Source organism: Quercus robur, chromosome 4, assembly GCF_932294415.1.
Source record: "Quercus robur chromosome 4, dhQueRobu3.1, whole genome shotgun sequence".
In the NCBI taxonomy this organism is placed as follows: domain Eukaryota; kingdom Viridiplantae; phylum Streptophyta; class Magnoliopsida; order Fagales; family Fagaceae; genus Quercus; species Quercus robur.
In genome coordinates this window covers 48,725,056-48,745,555 of record NC_065537.1, presented here as the reverse complement: position 1 = coordinate 48,745,555, position 20,500 = coordinate 48,725,056, and the positions used below count along the sequence as shown (strand labels likewise).

General features: G+C 34.8%; 1 protein-coding gene across 1 annotated transcript; it reads left to right on the top strand.

Moving 5' to 3' along the window:
* Positions 1 to 14,155: 14,155 nt before the first annotated feature.
* Positions 14,156 to 20,380, top strand: LOC126722639 (uncharacterized). Its single transcript, XM_050425785.1, has 5 exons — positions 14,156 to 14,739; positions 16,170 to 16,914; positions 18,164 to 18,536; positions 19,495 to 19,883; positions 20,028 to 20,380. Exons 1-4 carry the CDS (start codon positions 14,436 to 14,438, stop codon positions 19,543 to 19,545), a joined length of 1,473 nt encoding a protein of 490 aa, XP_050281742.1. The 5' UTR covers positions 14,156 to 14,435; the 3' UTR covers positions 19,546 to 19,883; positions 20,028 to 20,380.
* The last annotated feature ends 120 nt before the right edge of the window (positions 20,381 to 20,500 follow it).

The following is a 20,500-nucleotide window of genomic DNA, read 5'->3' as shown; positions in this document are numbered from 1 at the left end:
GAGGTCCAGCTGTCCTCAAATTCAGCTACCAAACAAGTTTGGCCTTTCGAAAGAGGTGTTGAGCGAGGTATTAATGTTCATTAAATCTTGATAAATCGACAAGTATCGAAACCTATAGATGTAGTTTTTCTTGAGCAATTTCTTTAGCAATCTTGTGTCTTTAATCATACCACTTATGAAGAACTTGTTTATCCCAATAAGGTCTTTTTGAATACACTAGAAACTAACGCTCAAATACACATAAAGTGCGTTTCATTAAAGAATATGCTAATTACATAAAACATGACCCTTACAGATCAATGCTCTTAGGGCATCTATTGACTTTTCCCTATATTTTATATATATATGTGTGTGTGTGTGTGTGTGTGTGTGTGTGTGTGTATGTATATACGTATGTATGTATGTACGTACGTATGTATGTATGTATGTATGTATGTATGCAAGTATGGATGTATGTATGCAAGTATGGACAAAAATGTTTCTCAAATAAGCTAACGGATGTTCTAAAGGCATTAATTTAGGAAATATTTTTATAAACTTTTTAAGAGAAAAGAAAAAAACAACTAGTTTTTTAACAGATTTTTATATTTTCTATAAAAGTAGTACTAAAAGTTTCTTAAAATGGCTCATTAACAAATGCCTTAAAAACACTCATTAACAAAACCCAAAATATATTAAGTTTAGGTGTTTTTTTTTTAGTATTTTTGTTATTCTTTTTCTTTCTTTTTTTATTTTGAGAGACAAAAAACCATTTGGAAGAATGTCCATTTGTCAACCCACCAAGGTGATTAATATTTCAAACCAATCCGTTTGTTGTAGAGGTTTGTGGATTGGTGGTAGTTTGGTGTTTGGTTGTTTGGAATTTTAAGCCTATGCCAAACTTGACTGAAGTATAGCAATGTATTTAAGTCTTTGCACTTTGCACCCTAAAATTTTAGAACTTTGCAAGTAACAATCAAATTTGGACAACAACAATGTATACCCCACCATTTAATTGATTGTTAAAAAAAAAAAAAAAAAAAAATCATGTACATGGCCATGGCATATAAGTATATGACCTTGTAAACATACTAAACTACCCTTATAAGTTTAAAATGACTAGTGTGTTCCAGTTAGCTCAACGGTAAAGTCTCTAATGGTTGAATAAGAGATCTGAAATTCAATCCCCGCCTACACCAAAAAACCGATTGGTGTCTTGGTTTGATGATAAAAAGCTATCATCATGAGCGGATGCCATAGGTTGAAACTAAAAAAAAAAAAAAAAAAAAGTTTAAAATGACTAATTTGTCTTAGTCTTGCTAATCCCTAACCCAGTTTCCCAAATCACTTAATATTGATTAAGCTTATTAAACAATTCAAACCATATCATGGTGAGGTCACCAACAATAAACTACTAAGACACAATCATGGCAACTACTAACTCAACTAAAACATGAGGTGAGGTGAAACACAAACAACATTCGTAATTGTGGTTAAGGCAACTCCTAATCTTAGCCAAAGCGCGGCAAGCCAAGGCACCAACTAAGCTCACGAAAGTTCTTGAAATATTTAGGGTTTTGTGATAATTTTTTGATTAATGGTTTAAAAAACATCTTATTTAGATAAGATGATTGATGGTTAATATATATTTTTTACATTATGTATTTGGCTTTTTGTACATCATATTATATCATCATATACTATATAATAAAAGTTGAACCTAGAAGCTGTGGTTGCACCAAATGACTACTCTTACTAATTAGTAACTTAATTATTATTTTTTTGTTAGGATATATTTCCTCAACAAAAACAACCCACGTTTTCTTTATTTAAAAAAAACGACGTTTTGACTAAGGGATAATATTTGACAATAATTTAAAACAAATTTAAATTCTATTCAAACTAAAAGTCTATTATCAAACATTTCTAAACTTAAATCCCACAAAACCCATATTTTTATTCCCCCCTCCCCCCCCCCCTTAATTTGCATGATATAACAATCATTTAAAACAAATTTAAATTCTATTCCTAAAAAAAAAGTCTATTATAAAAAATTTCTAAATTTAAATCCCACACAACCCACATTTTTGTTTTTGTTTTTATCCAAAAGTTGTATTTTAATATTGTGGGGCCGGGGAGCTTATGGTCCGGCCCACGCTCTATCCAGGCTCAGGGCCCGTGCCGAGGAGGTCGTGTGCCGAGGACGAATGATCAAAGGCCGAGGTGTCGAGGGGAACAGCTGAGGACGACCCTATCCTCGGCACTCCAAGACTTCAATGAGAAGAGCAACGTCTTGATGAAGGCTATCCCTAAACAGTCCCTTGAAGGGGATGTGAGTGGAATGGGGCCCATGTGGAGGTACGGTGTAAAATTGGTTCAAGGAAAATACGTCCCCTCCGCATTAAATGCACCCGCCAGCGTCCTGATCATGTTAATGAGAAAAGACGCTTAGACGATGTAACTTCGATCATCGCAACTAACAGAAAATAAGAGGGGACAACTGATGGGACGGATACAGAAGTAAGCACCTGCCTGACCAACAAGTGGAGGGCTAAGATCAACCAAGAAGGACTATATAATGTAAAACTTAGTGTACCAAGAGAGGGGCTGGGAAAAATGGCCAGAAACCAGAGCCTCCCAGCCCGCCTCCAGGAGAAAGACTCCTAGGGCGAAAACGACTTAACCATGTATGAACACCACGACAAACGCACCGTCTGGTGACCAAGGCCTAGCCTTTCAAACCCACGCTCTATAAATGATATTGTTTGGGCCTTTTTACATGCGAACCCAACACTGTTACGGGTCGTCACAAATCGTGTCCTTACAATTGGCGCCGTCTGTGGGGAAGGCTTGTGTGCTGGCATAGGCGGTAGGTCGAGACAGATCTCTCGTCATTTCTAACAGTCGGTTGTAGTGTTCTAGAGTAAAGCTCCACTAGGGGCTACGCTTTGTAGTGTTAATCGCACGGATGGTTCTAGGGGCTTGGCTGAGGAGCTAATTCCCCTAAAGCTAAGGCCCTATGTTAAAATCAAGTTTTAGACAGAACCAAGGTATTGCATAGTCCTCGGACTCAAACTTATGGGGAAACCAACTACTTATAAAAATCGAGTTTTGGACAGAACCAAGGTATTGCATGGTCCTCGGACTCAAACCTATGGGGAAACCAACTACTTGGAAGAAAAACTGAGTTTTGGACAGAACCAAGGTATTGCATGGTCCTCGGACTTAAACCTATGGGGAAACCAACTACTTGGAAGAAAAACTGAGTTTTTGACAGAACTAAGGTATTGCATGGTCCTCGGACTCAAACCTATGGGGAAATCAACTACTTGGAAGAAAAATTGAGTTTTGGACAGAACCAAGGTATTGCATGGTCCTCGGACTCAAACCTATGGGGAAACCAGCTACTTGGAAGAAAAACCGAGTTTTGGACAGAACCAAGATATTGCATGGTCCTCGGACTCAAACCTATGGGGAAACCAACTACTTGGAAGAAAAACCTGAGTTTTGGACAGAACCAAGGTATTGCATGGTCCTCGGATTCAAAACTATGGGGAAACCAACTACTTGGAAGAAAAACTGAGTTTTGGACAGAATCAAGGTACTGCATGGTCCTTGGACTCAAACCTATGGGGAAACCAACTACTTGGAAGAAAAACCGAGTTTTGGACAGAAGCAAGGTATTGCATGGTCCTCGGACTCAAACCTATGGGGAAACCAACTACTTGGAAGAAAAACTGAGTTTTAGACAGAACCAAGGTATTGCATGGTCCTCGGACTCAAACCTATGGGGAAACCAACTACTAGGAAGAAAAATTGAGTTTTGGACAGAACCAAGGTATTGCATGGTCCTTGGACTCAATGGACAGAACCAAGGTATTGCATGGTCCTTGGACTCAAACCTATGGGGAAACCAACTACTTTCAAGAAAAACTGAGTTTTGGATAGAACCAAGGTATTGCATGGTCCTCGGACTCAAACCTATGGGGAAACCAACTACTTGGTAGAAAAACTGAGTTTTGGACAGAACCAAGGTATTGCATGGTCCTCGGACTCAAACCTATGGGGAAACCAACTACTTGGAAGAAAAACTGAGTTTTGGATAGAACCAAGGTATTGCATGGTCCTCGAACTCAAACCTATGGGGAAACCAACTACTTGGAAGAAAAACCAAGTTTTGGACAGAACCAAGGTATTGCATGGTTCTCGGACTCAAACCTATGGGGAAACCAACTACTTGGAAGAAAAACTGAGTTTTGGACATAACCAAGGTATTGCATGGTCCTCGGACTCAAACCTATGGGGAAACCAACTACTTGGAAGAAAAACTGAGTTTTGGACAGAACCAAGGTATTGCATGGTCCTTGAACTCAAACCTATGGGGAAACCAACTACTTATAAAAATCAAGTTTTTGACAGAACCAAGGTATTGCATGGTCCTCGGACTCAAACCTATGGGGAAACCAACTACTTATAAAAATCAAGTTTTGGACAGAACCAAGGTATTGCATGGTCTTCGGACTCAAACCTATGGGGAAACCAATTACTTATCAAAATCAAGTTTTTGACAGAACCAAGGTATTGCATGGTCCTCGGACTCAAACCTATGGGGATACCAACTACTTATAAAAATCAAGTTTTGGACAGAACCAACTTTAAAGAAACCTAGGCACTAAGCAGGACTTAGCAACTACACGTGAGATCTAAAATGATGCCTATATCTTTGTTAAATGAGGGTTAGAAATGAGTTCAAGGCTCTGCAGGTGTAGGTAAGCTAAGGTTTTGAAACATGATGTTAAATGTATCGCATGCATATATATTCATACGTGTTAAGATAAATTAGTTCAAAATTCATAAACAATAGTAAGTATCGACAAAGGCAACTAACAAGTAACCAAAAGGAAAAAGGAAGAAAAGGATTTCATATATACATGTTCAACAGGTTCAAACTACTAATGGATTACAAAGTTTTCAAAATGAAAAAGAAACAAGTTAATCGTTAAACTAAAAACAAATACGGAGCCTAGCCAGGGTTTCTATTTCTTTAGTTTTGCGTCGGCCACGTCCTGGAAAGGCGGAACGGAATCAGCTTCGACGCCCTAGAGGATAGTCCCTTTTGGGGAAGGTTGAACGGGGTCAGTATCGATACTCTGGGGGACCACAGCAAGGGGAATTGCTTGTGGGTGCTGGGCAAGTATGGCTGGTTCCTCAGCATTAGGCATCTGAGTGCCAACCACGGGCTCAGTAACCCCTTTGGGTACCTCAAGATCCGTATGCTGAGATATTTCTATCACATCCTGAAGTTCTCCCTCTTTGAGCGTCTTTCCAAGGGATCACCACCGTTCGATCTTCATCATGCCGTAGAACGTGGGAAACACAAAGCCGCCCGTATTTAATGAGGCCACGTTTCGCCTTCCAAGGGCTCTAGGGACGTGTCTCGGGCAGATGAAAAGTCTCGGAAACCGATAGGTGACAAGGATTGACAGGCATTGGCAGATATCTGATGTCATCAAAACCCTCATATCCGTCCGAGGAGTCGGATAGCAGGATTTTGAGGGGCTATTGTGGGGCTGGGGAGCTTATGGTCCGGCCCACGCTCTATCCAGGCTCAGGGCCCGTGCCGAGGAGGTCGTGTGCCGAGGACGAATGATCAAAGGCCGAGGTGTCGAGGGGAATAGCTGAGGACGACCCTATCCTCGGCACTCCAGGACTTCAATGAGAAGAGCAACGTCTTGATGAAGGCTATCCCCAAACAGCCCCTTGAAGGGGATGTGAGTGGAATGGGGCCCACGTGGAGGTACGGTGTAAAATTGGTTTAAGGAAAATACATCCCCTCCGCATTAAATGCACCCGCCAGCGTCCTGATCATGTTAATGAGAAAAGACGCTTGAACGGTGTAACTTTGATCATCGCAATTAACAGAAAGTAAGAGGGGACAGCTGATGGGACGGGTACAGAAGTAAGCACCTGCCTGACCAACAAGTGGAGGGCTAAGATCAACCAAGAAGGACTATATAATGTAAAAGTTAGTGTACCAAGAGAGGGGCTTGGAAAAATGGCCAGAAACCAGAGCCTCCCAGCCTGCCTCCAAGAGAAAGACTCTTAGGGCGAAAACGACTTAACCATGTATGAACACCACGACAAACCCACCCTCTGGTGACCAAGGCCTAACCTTTCAAACCCACGCTCTATAAATGATATTGTTTGGGCCTTTTTACATGCGAACCCAACACTGTTACGGGTCGTCACAAATCGTGCCCTTACAAATATTATATTAGGATATTAAGATAAAAAGCTCTTGACTAAGGAATAAGATTTAACAATAATTTAATTTAGATAAAACTATATCATCTAAGTTTTAGAAATTTGAATTCTCCTCCAACTAAAAATCTATTATCAAAATTTTCAGAACTTTTATATATATATATATATATATAATTTTTTTTTTTAGCCATGGCTTTTCGATACAATCCTTCTTAATCAATAAGCCATCCCTATAATTAAATCCCACACAATAAACTCCACATTGTTGATTTTTTTTTTCAAAATGTAACTTACACTTAAGTTTTAATCTAATAAATTCATCTTACTTATTGTTCTTTATTTTTGAATTTGCGTGCAGTATATTACGTCAAATGAAGTTTACAGTAAAGAAGCAAAATAATGGACGCCCATTTAAGTTCTTGGTTCTCTTATATAAGGTTTTTTTTTTTTTTTTTTCAAAATTTAAACTCTTCAGTTTTGGTTATTGTATTTAATTTTTGAGTGTTTTGAATTTTTCAATTAGAATATCACTAGGAAAAAATCGTTATTGACTATTGAGGAACTATATTGTTTATTATTGTTCGTGCTGGCTAGGACAAAGATTAAACAAAACCCAAATAGAAATAATCAAATTCATTCCATATCTTATATTAAAAAATTAACACAAAGGACAAAGAGAATTTTAAAATATAAAATAGATAAATACTAATAAAGTCTAAACTCTAAACAATCAGAACTTAAAGAAACTTTTTTATTAAAATTATTTACCTATTTTATAATTTATTATTATATTTATTTAATAATTTAGTTTTAATTATTTTAAATTTTTTTTGAACTTATATATGAATCTTTATCAAGCCATGCATCGCATGGGAATAATACTAGTTATTATAAAAACTATAATTTTTCTCTGCTATCTAACCAAAACATTTTTTTAATGATAAAATAGGTAAATTATAAGTTATGGAGATTGGTTATTGCAATTTAGTATATGTACGTTTTTAGACCCTTGTAAACTAGATTGTTTAACCTAATTAATTAACCAAGTGAATACTTAGGTTTATTATTCAGATCTAGGTTAAAACAATAAAGTCATATCATGTAAAGCAGCGGAAAATAAAGAACACAACGATATGATAACCCAGGAAAACCTAACTAGTAAAAAATCTGGAAAGGATTTAACCTAGTTATTCTCAAGGTAAAAAGCAAATTCACTATGAAAAAATGGAAGTTTGTATAATAAGACTTAGACCACTAACATCCTATTGCTACCTCGTGTATAAAACTTACTACGACGACCCCATGATAGCTCCGAGTCCATAGATTACTTCTCTATTAGGCCTTTGCAACACAAACACCAACACTTGTGATAAAAAACACAAACTCTCCTGTTTGTGACTCCAAGACCACCCTTGAAGGTTTACATCATCAGCACCTTTGATGATTAGAGAAGACAACAACTTCTACAACACTGGATTTTGAGATTCTTTAAGGAATAACACCAGTAGAAGACATGAAAGAGTTTTTTGGGTACAAAACCCTAGATACAAAAGAGACACACTTTTCTCTCTCTGAAAAGCCCTATAAAAACGTGTTTAGGGTTTCTTTTATATACTAGTAGTGTTTTACTTGAAACCCAATACATTTAAGTAGGGTTAAATTGGAATTTCTACAGAAAATTAAATCTGCACGAGTTTCGATCGATTGAGCCTGTCTTTCGATCAATCGAATCAGATAGTTTCTAAATTCTTCTTTCTGTAGCTTATTTGTTCTTGAATCTTGACTTTTATCATCTTGAGCATTGTCTAATAATACCTATAGACTCTAAGATCTATATCTAGACAAGTTTGTGTTCATGATTTGCCGATTGTTCTAAACTTTTATAACCTAAAAATCTCCCCTTTGGCAATTCGTAACAAAACTCACATACAATATGAAATGCTCAAATACAAGAACTATCCAATACAATAAAATGCCCAAATACATCACAAATCTCAATCTAAGACTCCTAACCTAGAAGTTGTAATAAGAGGTAGAAGGTTTTGATCAGAATGTACTTGTCTTTTCTAAAAACACTCAAAAGAACACATCACCACATGTGTGGAAAGAAATATATATAAACAATATGAGCACAAATATAAAAATAAAAGTAAACTAACTCTCCCCCTAAGTTAGATACATCAAAAAACAACCCAAGTGTTATGAAAAACAAAGACACACAAATCAAACTTAAAAACTAAGTTGATGATTCACTTGAAGAAAAATATTCTCTTTTTCAATATATGCAAGCTTGACACTATATGACCCATAAACAAATGGTCTTTTGAACTCAAATCAAGTAGAGAAAATATTTAAACAATTATTATCCATCATATCTAAAAAAAATATTTTCCTCAGCTCACACATTAAAATTGCATATACTAAAATGTATAGAACTCAAAAATTAATCAATCAAGTTGAGTACCCAATTTAGCGAAATATATGCATATTATGTGTGAAAACAATAAGAGATATGACTACAAAATTGCAAGATGGATACAAAAAATAATGCAATGCATGTGAATCATAAACATAAATGATGCATGAAAAAATTTTTGGTCAAAAATCCAAAAACTGAAAATTTTCCAGTTTCAATTGATCGAGCATCGATCGAACATCAATCGAGTCAGTCAAAGAGCAATGATTAAAAATCAAGGGATTTTTGATTGGTTGAAAAACATATTCAATCGATCGAAATTCCAGAAAAATTGAATTTTTTGAAAAACTGCAAAAGATTATGCAGAAACTACTCAACCCAAGTAATTTCATGAATAAAATACATGAGAATGAGTTTAAATGTTTTTAAAAAACATGAGTTTTCAACCCAGAACTTCAAAACAATGTTTTTAATCATCAAAAATACAATTTTTGCCAACCCTTAAACATATTTTGCATCGAACACCATAGAAAACATAATCTTGGATGGCCAAACCAAATTCATACACAATTTCATGTACCAAGTTTAGCAAATAATAACTTGTGAAGTGTGTGCAACTAGTAAAAGCATGAGATAGATGTGAGGTGATATGTAGATAGTAATTAATCATAATTTCTACATTCTTCATCACATAAGTTTGAAAATAACTATCATCTAAAGAGTTACATCATATAACTCCTACATCTCCTAGAAAACAAGCTTGCAATCATGCATTTCTTTTTTTTATTTTGCCTTATTGTATACAAATTTTTTTTTCCATTTTTTATTTTAAGGCTACACCTTATTTTCTTTTTGTGCATGTGCTACACTTTTTCGAGCACAAAATCTTATTATATGCATTAAGATGTTCATGATTGGCTAGTAAACAATGGTGAGATGATTATTTATGTCTTTCTCTTGGGATTTTTTAGTCCTTACAATCAAAAGTATGTGACTTCGAAATCAAGATCATGTGATCAAAAACTATAAACAACTCCCACACAACATGCACTACATAGCTAAAACTAGCAAAGTGCAAAAAAAATAAGTTCATCCAAGCTAAATAAGGTATACAGGCATGTTATGTAAAGATAATATGATCAACCTTAATTATACATCCATGATATGTAATACAAAAGAAATAAAAATCTTTTTGGTTTTAAAAAAAATTTTATGACCAAAACTAAAAGCACACATTATGATAAAATGATTAAAAATGCAAGTGCAATGCATGACAGTGCTTAACTAAGCTATAGAGGGTACACAAATGAGAAATATCAATTTCTTAATTAACCATTGAGTACATATACAAACTAGTACATACTTACACAAAATCAAAAATAGCTTAGCACTTATATAACACATACTATTCAAGTTTCTCCACAATGTCAAGCATGTTCTAAATCAAGAGAGAGATATAATAACTCATGTAATCCTCAAGAAAAATAAAACAAGACTCAAAATAAAATATTTTTGGATTTTTTTTTTAAACAAAACAACCTAAGAAAATAAAACAACCAAAAACTAAAAGAAAATGTCCACGGATAATTGAAAGAATTAAATTAAGGATAAGTCAGCAATACTCACCTTAGAGTGTTTTTGAGGGATTAAACCAATCTTCTGAGAAAGACTGAAATTTTGTAAATTTTTTTCACAAGCCTCAAAAAGATCAACTGAAACAATAGTGTTCTTTTTATTCAAAACATCACAATAAAAAACAGTAAGACACTTAGGTGGGGTTTGGATCCATGTTGCGCGTCTGTGTTTTCTTATTTGCGTGTTTTCTCTTCTTCTTTTTTTTCCCAGTCGCAGATTTTGACTTTTCTCCCGTGAACAGTGCACTCATGCACTGTTTATGGGACCCACAAACTCCACTTTTTCATTAAAAATGGGTCTTACGGTACTATTCATACATTTAAAAATTACTTTGCTACAGTGTTTTCAGTTTTCAGTTTCAGCAAAATAAGTTCTATTCAAACGAACCTTTAAAATTATCCATGATAACAGGGATCAAGGATCAACTCTAGGTATAATAACCTAAATCAAGAGCTAACCTGCTTTGATACCACTTATATGTTTTTAGACTCCTGTAAACTAGATTGTTTAACCTAATTAATTAACCAAGTGAAAACTTAGGTTTATTATTCAGATCTAGGTTAAAACAATAAAGTCATATCATATAAAGCAGCGAAAAATAAAGAATACAACGATATGAAAACCAAGAAAACCTAACCAGTAAAAAACCTAGGGAGGATTTAACCTAACTATCCTCAAGGTAAAAAGCAAATTCACTATGAAAGAATTGAAGTTTGTACAATAAGACTTAGACCACTAACATCCTATTACTACCTTGAATAGAAAACTTACTACCAAGACCCCATAATAGCTTCGAGTCCACAGACTACTTTTTTATTAGGCCTTTACAACACAAGCACACACACTTGTGATAAAAAACACAAATTCTTCTGTTTGTGACTCCAAGACCACCCTTGAAGATTTAGATCATTAGCATCTTTGATGATTAGAGAAGACAACAACTTCTACAACACCAGATTTTGAGATTCTTCAAGGAATAACACCAGTAGAAAACATGAGAGAGTTTTTTGGATACAAAACTCTAGATACAAAAGAGACACACTCTTTTATTTCTAAAAAGCCCTATAAAAACGTGCTTAGGGTTTCCTTTATATACTGGTAGTGTTTTACTTGAAACCGAATACCCTTAAGTAGAGTTTAGGCTGAATTGGAATTTCTGCATAAAATTAAATCTACATGAGTTTCGATCGATTGAGCCTGTCTTTTGATCGATCGAACTAGGCAGTTTCTGAATTCTTCTTTCTACAGCTTACTTGTTTTTGAATTTTGACTTGTATCATTTTGAGCATTGTCTAATAATACCAATAAACTCTAAGATCTATATCTAGACAAGTTTGTGTTCACGATTTGCCAATTATTCTAAACTTTTAGAAGCTAACAGTATATAAACTTGTAATTGTTACATTTGGCAGTTAAAGTTTGAATTAAAATGAAATAATTAAATTTTTGACTAAATTGAGTCTTGCAAAGCTTTTTTAATTGTTATATTTCAATTTGTTGTCGCTTGGATTAAAATGAAATTTTTAGGATTATTTCAAACGGGATGACAACATTAAGGGGAGTAAAATATGATCATTGAAAGTTAATGTACTAAATTATAAATGAAGATAAGACTAACAAATCACAAAGAGATATATTATAATTTATAATTTCCTATGGAAAAAGATAAAACCAAATTCTCTCACTTATGATGAGAATGAACATCAGGTCTTTATTCCAAAAGCAGTACATTTTTAGTTCTTTTTGAACCCCCACTCATATGCTTTATCTCTGAACTTTTATATATATATATATATATATATATATCTTTTTTTTTTTTTGAAACTCTCTTAACTTATATATGAATCTTTATCAAACCGCATCACATGGAAATACTACTAATCATTATAAAAACTGTAATTTTTCTTTGCTATCTAACCAAAACATTTTTTTAATGATAAAATAGGTAAATGATAATTTATGGAGATTGGTTATTGCAATTTAGTATATAAGCTTGTAATTGTTACATTTGGCTGTTAAAGTTTGAATTAAAACGAAATAATTAAATTTTTGACTAAATTGAGTCTTGCAAAGCTTTTTTTATTGTTATATTTCAATTTGTTGTAGCTTGGATTAAACTGAAATTTTTAGGATTATTTCAAACGGGATGACAACATTAAGGGGAGTAAAATATGATCATTGAAAGTTAATATACTAAATTATAAATGAAGATAAGACTAACAAATCACAAAAAGATATATAATAATTTATAATTTCCTATGGAAAAAGATAAAACCAAATTCTCTCACTTATGATGAGAATGAACATCAGGTCTTTATTCCAAAAAACACATGGCAGTACATTTTTAGTTCTTTCTGAACCCCCACTCATATGCTTTATCTCTGTTCCAGAATTGGTGCATGCATTTGTGTCGATCATGTCTAATCTTGTCGATCATTACTAATCTTCCATACGATTGTGGCTTTGGCTTTTCCCCACAATCCACAACAAACTTTTTTTTTTGGAACTTCCGGAATCACCTACGTTGGAAAGAAGAAAAAAAAAATAAAAAGAAAAAAAAAAAAGAAAAGAAAAGAAGAAGATCACACATCCTTTTATGTCACGACTTTGAGGTTAGATGGTGAGCTTCGAATAAAAAGTAGGGGTTTAATTTGTCATATAAAATAGTTATGGTGAAAGGTCTAGTTTTAGAATTACTCGAAAAGAAAATCAGTAGTTTAATTGTTGAAAGTTCTTTTGACCTATCAAATATGTGAGTTTGAAAATTGTGTGTTCGAGTAATGACAAGCATCGAGCTGCATTACATAACCTTTTTCACAAATTTTTATATTTCTCTTGTGATATTAAAACTTTTTAAAAATAATTTATTAACAAACACTATGAGAGCAATAATTAAATCGACTATTTTCTAACTTAAAAGTGTGTCCTTAAGGCAAATATTTTTTTTCTTGAGATATAATTTTATTATAGCCTAATTTAAGTGAACGCGTGTGAAACTCGTTTTTAGAGACTTAAACTTGACATTTACTCCCACATTCTATAAGTACTTGTATTTTTCTGAGTGATTATCATGTCAAGGGTGCGGGTGAGCAGATAATTATTAATAAACCATTTAAAAATAATTTTAATACCATTTTTATAAAAATATAAAAAAAAATCATAATTTTTTTTCTTATAAAAAGTTTCTACAAATGTATCTTAAGCTAATCTCAAAAAATATAGAATAATACTTTTGTATTCTTGGAGTACGGAGAATGATACTCTCTTCTTTCATATTTATGTTGGGGATTACTTACTAAATTCAAGGTAGAATCTATCATGAATATGAGAAGAAGGTGTATCATTTACCCGTACGCTGATTATGTATCTTAAGTTTGGAGATAAACTCTTTAAACTTCTCATATATTTCTTTTTTGAGTGTGAATTTTTAAAATCTAATAGTTGAATTTTATGTTCCTTATGGTCTTAATATGCATATCAAATTTTGTTTAAATCAGATATTATTTACTATTTGATCAATTAACTTATTTTTTAAGTACAATTTTAGATTACAAAAACTTGAAATTATAACATTTATTTGATGACATAGCAATTAATTTTTGATTTTTTTGAAATTTTGTAAACATTAAAGATATAATAAAAATATGCAACCTATCACTTAAAATAACAGTTAGATTTTTAAAATTCATACTCAATATATATAAATAAATAAATATATATAACTCATTCCAAAGGAACCCCACCAACAACAAAGAACCGGGCCCACCCCCACACTCCTCACGCGGCCACACCACACCGCGTGTGAAAGAATATCACGCGCTCACCCACCCAAAGAAGGAAAAAAAAAAAAAAAAAAAAAAAAATACACCATCGTCAAACCCTATCTCTCTGTCTCTCACATTTCTCTGTCTCACGCTAGCTCCAAATCACTCTCTCCGTCTCTCTCTAAAAATTCTCAAACCCTAACCCTAGAATTTCTCTCATGACTATCGAACCCTTCGAGAGTCTCACTCTCCGTTCTTCCATGGTTTCTTCGGTCTCATCCAAACCCTAGAAATCCACGCTTTCTTTCTCTTTCTCTCTCTTCCAATTTTTTTTTTGAATTTTTTTTTCCGAAAAAAAAAATTTAGAAGGCGGTGCTATGGAGGGCTCTGTGGAGGACATCGGAGCCCCGGAGTCATGGGAGATCGCCGATTTGGACGAGTCCATGAGCCGCCTCTTGCTCAAGAAAGACTCCTCCAAACCGCCGCCTCAAGAGCTTTGCGATGGCTCAGCTTCAGCTTCAGCTTCTTGCAATTCCTCTTCTACGTCGTCGTCGAATTCGTCGGCTTCGAATTCGGCCGGCGGTGATGGTTGCGGCGGCGAGAAGGTTTCTGAGGATCTTGTCAATCAGGTCGATCAGTTCCTTCGCGAAGCTATACAGAATCCCCGTGAGCGCTTATCAAGTAAGCAAATTTTTTTTTTTGCGTTTTCATGCGTATTTGCACGTACATGTAAATGTAGAGTTGTTTCCGTATTTTTATTTGTAGACTTTTTGTTCGGCAATTTGGGATATGATATAGTGATAATTCTATTGTTGGTGTAAAATTAATTTCTTTTTGTGTAAATTGGTCTTGTTGTGCATAATTTTGGATTTTGTGTTTTTTTTTTTTTAATAAATTTAAAATCTTTGTATTAGTAGTTAATAGTATACATAACAATTTTCACAACGGTTGAATTGGCAAGCTTTTACTGGCTCTCATTTGTGATGTCTAGGTGTGTTGTTATGGTATCTTGTGTTGTGCTGTTTCGGGGATTATCTTAAGAAATTTGTGCTAACATGATATGTTTCGTAAAAAAGTGAGGTAAGGTGTTGTTTATGGAAACCAAGTATTTTAGGTACTTGCAATGTTTTGTATGTTGTTTGTGTGGTATAATAGAGTCTGTCTGGTTGGTTGATGCTGCTAGTAGTTGTGGTTTTGGTTTTTTGGTCTTCTAATGGTGTGTTTATCTAAAATCAGTACAAGATGGTACTACCACTTGGGATTGTTTGGTTCTACAGCCTTCAAAAGTATGTCAAAGTTATGTGTGAATGTGTTTGTGTGTCTCTGAAAGAGGACAAATTATTAGGTCCACGAGAGGATTGCTGAGGTGGTCCTCCCTGGTCTTCTAAACAATAAAATGCTGCAATTCATGCAAATGTGTTATCACCTGATTTTTTTTTATTTTTTTATTTTTTTTATAATAATAAATTTCTAGTACTAATTAGGAAGCTGACTCACACATTTGCATAAGTGGCATCATTTTATAAGTTGGGAGGACTGCCTTAGCAGTCCTTCCAGGGACCTAATAATTTCTCGAGAGAAAATTAAAAAAGATAATGAATCTAATTTAGGCTTTTGATGTTCTTGTAAAATGGTTTTTAGAAAAAGGTCTGACAACCTTTTAGAAATAATGAACAAGTAAGGTTGGGTGAAAAACTGTTACGGGAAAGGATGAGAAAATAGGGGACTTCAGCTAGCTATTTTGGAACGATGAGGAAATCGAAGAATGGTGAATTTAGAGAAGTTGTATTCTCTATTCATGCCTTATATCTTTTGTGCTCTTTTCACTGTGTCTCTATGTTTGGTACCATGATTTAAATGTTAACAACTTAATTTTTTGCATTCATGCATGTCAATATGATCATCATTATGATTGGTGTGTTTTATCATCATCATAGATTTATAGCCATTGCCAAGTTCTTCAAAATTATTGTTGTGATGTCGTTTTGAACATGATTTGTATCTATGTTTTGATCCTATAGTATTCAAGGATGCTATTCAATGCTCATAATGAGATGCACTGATTTTGCCTTCCATCGTGACACTGATGACTCTTAATTTATTTTGTTCAGTTTTACGGATGGAGCAAGACGTTGAGAGGTTTATTCGTGATCCTACTCAACAACAACTAGAGTTCCAACAACTGCCTACATCCTATTTACGGTTGGCTGCACACCGTGTTGCACAGCACTACTCATTGCAGTCAATGGTTTTATTGGACAATAGTTTGCCTGATGGGACTGGTTCGAGGATTATTGTTCGCAAAACTTCTGATTGTCGGCTTCCTTTGATTCGCCTTGCAGACATTCCTGTAAATTTACCATCAGAAGACGGTGGTGTCGTTAAGGTTGCAATCAAACAGAGGCCACAAAAACGGTCACCAATTATGGGCAATGCAAATTCAAATTCTTTAAAGTCAGGTGGTGCCAAAAGTGTAGAGGAAAGAAAAGAGGAGTATAATAGGGCTCGTGCAAGGATATTTAACTCTAGTATTAATAGTGGTGGACCTAGTGGTGCTGTGGGTGGGAAACCAGAAAATGAACCAAGAGTGCAGGATAGTCCCCAGCATGGCTCTTTGGCAATTCCTAAGATAGAAGAGAAACCTGTTTCAGTAATTGCTGATGTGAATTCTGGTAGAGTTCTGATTGATTCTTCGACAAGTAGCAGTAGATCAGCTAGAAGTAGGACAGAGAAGGAGCCAATTGGTAGAAGCAAACCAAATAATAATAATAATAATAATAATAATAATAGAGTGGCTATTTTCAGGGACCGTGAGATTGATCGCAAGGATCCTGATTACGACAGGAGCTATGACAGGTATGCCCATTCAACTTTACTATTGTCCCTGTTGAGCCAATCAGAAGAGGGCTTTGGTTGTCTTGGCTGGTTCCTGTGAAGTTCTTTGTAGAATAGTTGATTACCTATTCTATATTTCTTTAGGAAGGATTACTATTGTCCCTGTTGAGCCAATCAGAAGAGGGCTTTGGTTGTCTTGGCTTTTTCCTGTGAAGTTCTTTGTAGAATAGTTGATTACTTATTCTATATTTCTTTAGGAAGGAAAAGATCTTATAGATTAGTTGCCATATTTATATGGCAATTAGGTACAGCAATGAAGCCTCTTTTTTTATTCCTGTTCCTTTGGTGACAAATGTCTTTTTGACTAATTTTTGCCTGCATGGTCCAAACATCTATATACGTGCTATTCAACCTTTTCCTATCTCCCTAACTTATCTTCGCTATCCATATCGATACTGCATGTTCCAAAAAATTGACCACCTCTTTGTCCTTCCATTATTTTGCTGGTTATGTGGCTGCATAATTGTTAGTTCGATCATCAAACAAGCTTTTCCTAAAGAAGTGTAATTTTTTGAATAATTACTCTTCACTCTTGGACACTTGCCTTTTTATGGTTCTCTCTCTCTCTCTCTCATCCCTTGAAGTTTATATTCTTTTCTATTCCAGTTGCAATTAATTAGATTATTCTTCTATAGTATTTATATTCTTGAATAGTACTTATATGAAAAAAATATTATTTATTATAGTCTTGTGCTGTTAATAACAAGATTGACTGCTGGCTGGAAGTGAGATGGTTGTAACTCGTAGCCCAAATTGTCTACCAATTTTATTCTATCCTTTTGCTGTTCATGAAAATATTGCCTACTGGCTGGAGGTGATATGATTTTAATCCAAATTGTCAAGCTGCTTGGTTTTTGCTTCATCATATGTATAATCTTTGTTGGGGGCTATTGTATTATCAACATTATAGTTTGAAAATAAAATGAAAATACAGACCTGAATTATTTGGCTGTTTTAGATTCTCAAATTGTATATCTTATTCTGATGTACATGATTCTTGTGCATAATTGAGACCCTGATTAGCTGCTAATGAGCTCTGGCTCAAATGGTACTTCCTTCTCCCATAAGAATGAGTTCATAATCCATTGAGTGTGTAATTACCAATTTAAAAAAAAAAAAAAATTTGAGACGTTGATCAGCTGAAAATATAGTCTGTTTTAGTTTTGTCAATACCCCAAAAGTTTTCAAAAATTTTTTTTTTTTTTTCCAGGTATATGCAAAGGTTTGATCCTGGGTTTGGGTTCAATGGAGGACCGTATACCATGCAGCCTATGTACAGCCCTGCGTTGAACTACAACACTGAATTTCCACAACTCGGAGCTACTCATAGGCCTCAGATTTCTACTGAGCACCAGCCTCGGGCGCTCCCTCAACATCTACCTGCTCCATGGGCTGGGCCATCAACCCCTACGGGTCCCATTGGGTATGGCCATCCAGAGGCCATGATGACTCCTTTCAATCCTAACCACGTTGGTGCCCGTTCCACGTCTGCCATATACCTGCATTCTTCTCAGTACCCTTGTCAGCGCCCTGGAATGCCTTTCATCCACCCTCACGAACAAGTTCACCAACCTTTTTCACAGGTATGACGACTCACAGTGGTTCTTTTTTTCTACCTTTGGTAGAATAGACATTGAATTATCCTCAAACTGGAAGAGGCACCTTTTTTCTTTTGTTTACATCAGACCCTCTCAAATAACACAGATTTGTAGATTTTGATATACCAGTGTTTGGGAATAAGCTTATGCTTTAGATGCTGGTAGGGTTCTTTGTATTGGTTATAATAATAATAATAATTAAAAATAAATAAAAAATAAAAAAACCTGAGGAAGTTGGGGAAAACCTCAAAGTAAAACTTCTATGGGAAAATATCTCAGAAATGCAAGCCTAGCCTGTTTAAGTGGAGCAGAATTTACTGTATTGCTCCCATTGAAGTGTTGGTTGCCATCGTAATGGATATATATATGGATCGTTTTTCCTCATGGTTTGATGTGGTGTATTTGGAAGGAAAGAAATAGGAGGTGCTTTGAAGACAGTGAGCAGTCTATGCCTGATCTCAAGCTTTTATTTTTTAGAACCTTATTGGACTGGTTATCAGTGTGGAGAAAACAACCCTTTTCTTCAATTCTGAATTTACTTGATTTATGTAATTTTTGTATTTGATCTGTACACCCCTATATACTCCTTGTGTACTTGGGTGTCTCTTTTTTGATATCAATAAATCTTTATTACTTATCAAAAAAAAAAATTGAAGTGTTTCCCACATGGTTCAAAGTTGATATTTTGGTTAATTTTTCTATCTCTTTGCATCTCTCAATAGAAACATAACCACTAAAAATAGATTTTACATTAATGTATATTTAAATAAAAAGAAACATATGAATTTCAAAAGGAAATGTTTCTCGATGATAGACTATTTTCTTAGAAGGTGAATTTTCTTGTCTGATATATTTCCTACATATTTTGGTTGTTTTGCCTAGTTCCCTTTCTCGTTTTGGAATTTAATAAATGACTCTATTTACTGATTTAATACTTGTGCAGTCTCATCAACAGCAACCTGATGCAAGTTTTGGATTAGCCCGGCCCCGATGAGGGGCATGGGCCATGCCTGCACGCTGCCAGCTGGAACTCGATCTTGATATGATGAGGAGCTGCTACAGTTGCATATATTATCTCAGCTGGCAGGAGTGCAGGCATAGAGGACCGGGTTGGACTGGAGTGGAGGTATCAATTTTATGGACACCGACCTTTTGTCCATTCCACCACCTGGGTTTTGATGGAAGCTTTTTCATCTTTGACGAATGATGAAGAAGCTCACTGGATTATGGCAATTCCTACTTATTTAGTTCTCTAAGAACCGTGTTTTGCCACCGATGAAGAATGAGAAAATTTACCAGAGCTGGGAAAGTAATTAATCAGCTTGGATGAAGGTCAGCTTTACAGAACCAATCAAGCTCTAGTTTTAGCTGATGCAGATTTCTTTTTCCTTTATCACATATTCTATTTATCGAATAAATAATAATTGCATCATGTTTTGCTCAATGCTAATGCATGTGTTTTCTTCTTGGCTACAGCACCTTAAAAAAATCCAAAACACCATGCTATACGGAAATTAGCAGGTACTTGTATTTGGCTTTGCAGAAGCTTTGGTGCGCATCTGGCTTTTGATTTGTGGAAGCTCTGATCATCACTTGCTATGCTTTATTACTGGAACACTTGCTGCAGAAATAATAAAGCAAACAGCATTCTGTACCATATTAGGCTTTTGGATCTGTAATTGTATCTTTAGGTTATGAAATTGATTGAATATATCACTTGTATCGGCTCTTGAATATGAAAATATTTGGTAGTTGTGATTATCTAAATTTTATTTATTTTATGGGCATATCTCCATAGCAACTATGGGCACATACTGAAGTTGCTTACAGTGGCATTGTTTCCCTTGAGCTTGTTACTTTGTCCTTGATAGTTAGTTCCTTGCACTGTTCCTACACTAGCGTCAAGCTATCAGCAGTGATATGAAAACGTCCCTAGGAGCTATAAATGA

Bases quoted from the DNA above. Each gene is read 5' to 3' on its own strand.
- LOC126722639 (XM_050425785.1), top strand. From the start codon at position 14,436: ATGGAGGGCTCTGTGGAGGACATCGGAGCCCCGGAGTCATGGGAGATC. The intron at 14,740-16,169 runs GTAAGCAAATTT...TATTTTGTTCAG, and splicing joins TCCCCGTGAGCGCTTATCAA to TTTTACGGATGGAGCAAGAC. The intron at 18,537-19,494 runs GTATGACGACTC...ATACTTGTGCAG, and splicing joins TTCACCAACCTTTTTCACAG to TCTCATCAACAGCAACCTGA.